This window comes from Oncorhynchus keta, chromosome 23 (genome assembly GCF_023373465.1).
Source record: "Oncorhynchus keta strain PuntledgeMale-10-30-2019 chromosome 23, Oket_V2, whole genome shotgun sequence".
Taxonomy (NCBI): Eukaryota; Metazoa; Chordata; class Actinopteri; order Salmoniformes; family Salmonidae; genus Oncorhynchus; species Oncorhynchus keta.
This window is the reverse complement of record NC_068443.1, coordinates 40,605,532-40,610,224: the sequence shown is the minus strand read 5'-3', so window position 1 is coordinate 40,610,224 and position 4,693 is coordinate 40,605,532. Positions and strand designations below refer to the sequence as shown.

Sequence of the window (4,693 nt, the reverse complement as noted above, 5' to 3'; positions counted from 1 at the left end):
GGGTGGAGACAAGCACAAGGACAGGTGAAACAGATCAGGGCGTGACAGTTGGTTCAACGTAATTTCATTGAAATGACGTGGAAACAACGTTGATTCCACCAGTATGTGCCCAGTGGGTAATCTCTGTTGGGGTGGCAGGGTAGCCTAGTGGTTAGAGTGTTGGACTAGTAACAGAAAGGTTGCAAGTTCAAATCCCTGAGCTGATAAGGTACAAATCTGTCATTCTGCCCCTGAACAGGCAGTCAACACACTGTTCCTAGGCTGTCATTGAAAATAAGAATTTGTTCTTAACTGACTTACCTAGGTAAATAAATAAATTCAGCAATGTCTACTCCAGTCACTGTCTTAGATTGATGACAATATGAGAAAGGTATTTTGGTCCCTAACCTATTCATGGGTTTCACGCCACATCGGTGAAAGTTCTATGACTGAAAGTTCTACTCAATGCGTTCCTAATTGGCGCTGATGAAGCTGTCATCTAAAGTGCTTTATAGTGATTTGGAAAACAAGGACATTTCTAAAGGAGGCAAATTCTGAGTAGGCAAAGCTTTTGTCATCATTGTGACGTCGTCACCTTCTGATTTTTTCCCAGTAGTCCCTCAGTTTATACAGAGACAAATTGGTTTCCTAATGAATTATTTGCCTACTTAATCAATGTTATCGTATTTACAAGACACTGCAGTGTAATTTAAACAAAATCCTCATTAGCCTCCATTTAGAATGAATAAACATGTTTGAAAAGTTGGCCAGTCCTCAAGAAAACATTCATAAAAACGGCCTGACGCACTGGTGAATAACCCATGAATTAGCAGAATAGAGCCGACCACCGTTTCCTGAGTGTAAGCGTTGGCCAATTGCCTATTACTGTAACAAGGAAGCTGAGTCACTACATCTGTAGTTCTGACCTGTAAACAAGCAAACGATGTGTGGCATTGTGTATAATGTAGCAGAGTTTCTGGGAACGAGTCACATTGTATTAGTTGGCCAGTGTAGGACCTACAGTCCTTCCAAGGAATCCTCTACCCCCTTTTCCTGTTTCACCTACTTCCTTTCCCCTTTCCCTTCCTTTCCTGTTTCACACTCACAGAGATTCATCAGATTGTCTTTGGTGTTGGCTCTGTCTCATGTTTAAAAATAGAAACCCCTTTCTGAATAGACAATAGATTTCTCGTCTAGCCCAAAATGGAAGACTAATTATAGACATGGGTGTTTGACTTCTCAGAATAAGCTTTATGCTTTATTTAACCTAGTCCTGGACTAAAAATCACTTTCAAATGGAGATTCACTATTGAGCATGCTTTTTAGATAAGGACTACGCTTAATATGCGTCTCGGAAACTGGCCCAAAGTATTATAGTAATTTCAGTATCATAACAATTATTTATTGCAGTGGCATTACAATTACATCTCCAAACAGATGTTTTTTGCTTGAGGGCTGGAAATAAACTCAATCCAAACATGGATTTGCAATTAACATTTTATTATGCTTGCTTAATATAATACGCTTGCTTATATTTGCTTCTTTCTTTCTAATCACACACGTGATGGTCAATCCCCCCCCCCCAAAGAAAAAAAATGAAACGAGGGAGTATTTTCCTCCTCCCACGGCCCTCATGTCATTGGCTAAGAGACGTGATGTCACAGAGGGGGCTGCCTTATAAAAACACACTCTTCACACACAGCCAGTAGACCACACTGAGAACTAGTTTCACTGCAGTGTTAGAGCCATCTTAGACTAAAAGCTTCCGGAACACTACAGAAATACAGCACAGTAGCACAAAGGATCACATCTCATCCTCTCCCACCATGTGCCGAGAACTGGAATCACTGCCTATCACATGTCTGGAGAGGTATGTCTTGTCATATATCTCTACTATCTCTTCCATCTCATTATATGTGCCTGGATTTGGGTTACATTTAGGATTTACATCGATGGGAATTATTATATAGCTACTTCATGGGGAAATTCGATATACAGTTGTAAGTAAGATGTGAATGATTGCATCAATCTAATGTAAATGGTGTCTCTGTTTTCACAGGGCAAAGGAACTCAAAGCTCTCTTTAGAAGCTTTCTACAGAAGCCAGATCTGAGCATAAGTCACTCACACAAGACTGACAAAATAAGGTAAGATATTTTAGCTCAGAATACTCAACTGCTATATAGATTTTTAAACTTGATCTAAATTGAATAGTGATAAATGTAGTCATGATTGAAATTTTGCACCGGAAATGGAAAAAAAAAACATTAGGATACAATGCTAAATAAATGCTAACAAATATTCTTAGGACTGGGTGAACTAACCTGACGCTTTTTATCAACAGGTTAAATATGGACGAGCCCTTAAAATGGAGGCAGTCATTTGAGAACCTGCTGTCCAACCAACGTAAGTCTGATTATTGATATGGGTTATCATACTGATCACTTCTCTTACTTAAATGATATACGATTGTAGGATCTTAATTTGATCACCTTGTTGTTGCAGGAAATTATTTTAAAAAGCTAAAAGTGTGTCAACCCCTTCAAAAATTTCCATTAATTATAACCCACACAATTATTCACTTTTCCTGTTGCTGCAGGATTATTTTCCTGCTGTGGGAAACTGGTCAAATTAAGATCATGCATCTTTAGCATACTTAATTGGGCATACTGCACACGCTCAGAAGTATATCTTGTAGAGATGTGCATTGAAAAAGTGAATAGGAAAAGCCATTTGGCTGGTACCCCATATAGCCAGAATAAATAGCCTAAAGAGCAGTATCATGATTAACTCATAATATCACATTAAAATATACTAGTCATACTTAAACACTATAGGAAATGCAGCTTTTTCCAAATATCAAAAAAGGACACCTGTTAAAATTGAGTCTCATCTTTTCTTTTCCAGATGGATTGTGCTTGTTCAGAGCTTTCCTGGTGTCAGAGTTTAGTGAGGAGAACATAGCTTTCTACCTGGCCTGTGAAGACTACAGGATAACCAAGCCCTCCTCAAAGTTATCCGCTAAGGCTAAGAAAATCTATGAGGAGTATGTCTGCAGTGACGCACCAAGAGAGGTAAATATCAATATACAATACAAATACAATGATTCAATTGTTCTAACTACATACAGAATATGTTTGAAGGGGAATTCATGGATCCGATGTACACTGCAGAAATATATGCGCCCACACACACATAATTTACTAATTGTACATGAACAATACTCAGTAACACTTAGTTTATTGTTAAAAACATATTAATCAAAATTGCCCTCTTTACCCAGGTCAACCTAGACCATGAGACCAAAGCCATCACCAAGAAGAACCTGGAGCGCCCCAGCCAGTCCTGTTTCAGCCTGGCCCAGGAGAAGATCTACGCCCTGATGGAGAAAGACTGCTACCCTCGCTTCCTCAAGTCCATCACCTACCTGGAGATCAGTCGGCAGGTCAAAGCCGGTTAAGACCAGTTAATGCTGGTTGATGCTGGTTAAGGTTGGTTAAGGCCCACTGCAAGTGGCGAATGGGACACAAAGGAGACATCTATAGGAAACAAGCTGAAAAGCACACACTGGAAACCAGGTAGCCTCACTAGGTTCCTCCTCAGTACTGATTGGTCAGAAGTATGGAGGGGCAACTGGAGATGAATGTTGGACTGGAAGTCAGTCAGAATCAAGACTGGAAATCTTGTCCTGTGGCCTGTGAAAGAGCCTCGCTCAATGTGAAGATTGAGGTATTGAGGTTTGCAAAAGGTGAACCTGTGTCTTGAAGTCAAGGACACACCAAGAGGTTCCTGTTCACGGATTTTTGAGTAGAAAGAAGAATGAGATGGAAAAGGACTGCTTTGCACAATCACTGATGGACAAGCTGTTATAGTTTTGTATTATCCGATGCTTTAATTTGTCTATTTATTTCTGTATTTATTAGCATTTATTTATTTGTTTCTACTGTGCAACTGTTCGACTTAGATTGTAATATTTATGCATATATATTTATGTTTTTTTTTTCTTCCCAGAATTCCTTATGTGACAGAATTATTTTGGGGAAATAAAATGTAACTATATGAAACATAATGACATGAGGTTTTGTTCATTTTCATTACCAGATCAAAAAGGACAGAAATGATCAGATCAAAGGTTTGATGTCTTTTACATTCAATATGATATATGAAACATGCAAAACATATCCATCATTTCTGTCTCTCCTCTCTGACTTGCACATACTGTATATAGACCGAGAAGACAAAGTGGAAGGAGGTTGAAATAATTTGGCTCCAAGAACAAATTAAAGATAATCATCACTGGCCATGCACCATAATCTCCCATCTAATTGGGATGAAGCCTTTGCCTCCTAGTATCAGGCAGGCACACAAATTGCAGGGAGGACAGGGGATCATGACCCTCCTATTACAGACAGGCCAATTTGAATCCCTCAATATACCATGATGAATTTGATGCATTCAGCTTTCTGTGGCTTTACACTATACAGTACTATTCAATTCAACATTGTATGATTGGATCCCCCCGTGTCAATGATGCATTTGCTTTGGCCTCGTCCTCAGAGGCCATGGTTTGTAAAGGGGAAAAAGGTTGAGCGAGGCTTTTAAGCAGGGTTTCCACTAGGTGCATGCTTTTTTGTTGTTGCCCTACACAGTTGATTCAAATAACCAAGTCCTAATCAAGCTTTTATTATTCTAATCAGCTGTGTAATGCTCGGGCA

General features: G+C 39.2%; 1 protein-coding gene across 1 annotated transcript; it reads left to right on the top strand.

Moving 5' to 3' along the window:
* Positions 1–1,682: 1,682 nt before the first annotated feature.
* On the top strand, positions 1,683–4,047 carry LOC118402326 (regulator of G-protein signaling 5-like). The gene is made up of 5 exons (XM_035800445.2): positions 1,683–1,849; positions 2,039–2,125; positions 2,323–2,384; positions 2,886–3,052; positions 3,262–4,047. Exons 1-5 carry the CDS (start codon positions 1,806–1,808, stop codon positions 3,436–3,438), a joined length of 537 nt encoding a protein of 178 aa, XP_035656338.1. The 5' UTR covers positions 1,683–1,805; the 3' UTR covers positions 3,439–4,047.
* Positions 4,048–4,693: the final 646 nt, after the last annotated feature.

Coding starts and splice junctions, on each gene's coding strand:
- LOC118402326 (XM_035800445.2), top strand. CDS start 1,806: ATGTGCCGAGAACTGGAATCACTGCCTATCACATGTCTGGAGAG. Junction 1,850..2,038: donor CCTATCACATGTCTGGAGAG/GTATGTCTTGTC, acceptor CTGTTTTCACAG/GGCAAAGGAACTCAAAGCTC. Junction 2,385..2,885: donor GAACCTGCTGTCCAACCAAC/GTAAGTCTGATT, acceptor TTTCTTTTCCAG/ATGGATTGTGCTTGTTCAGA.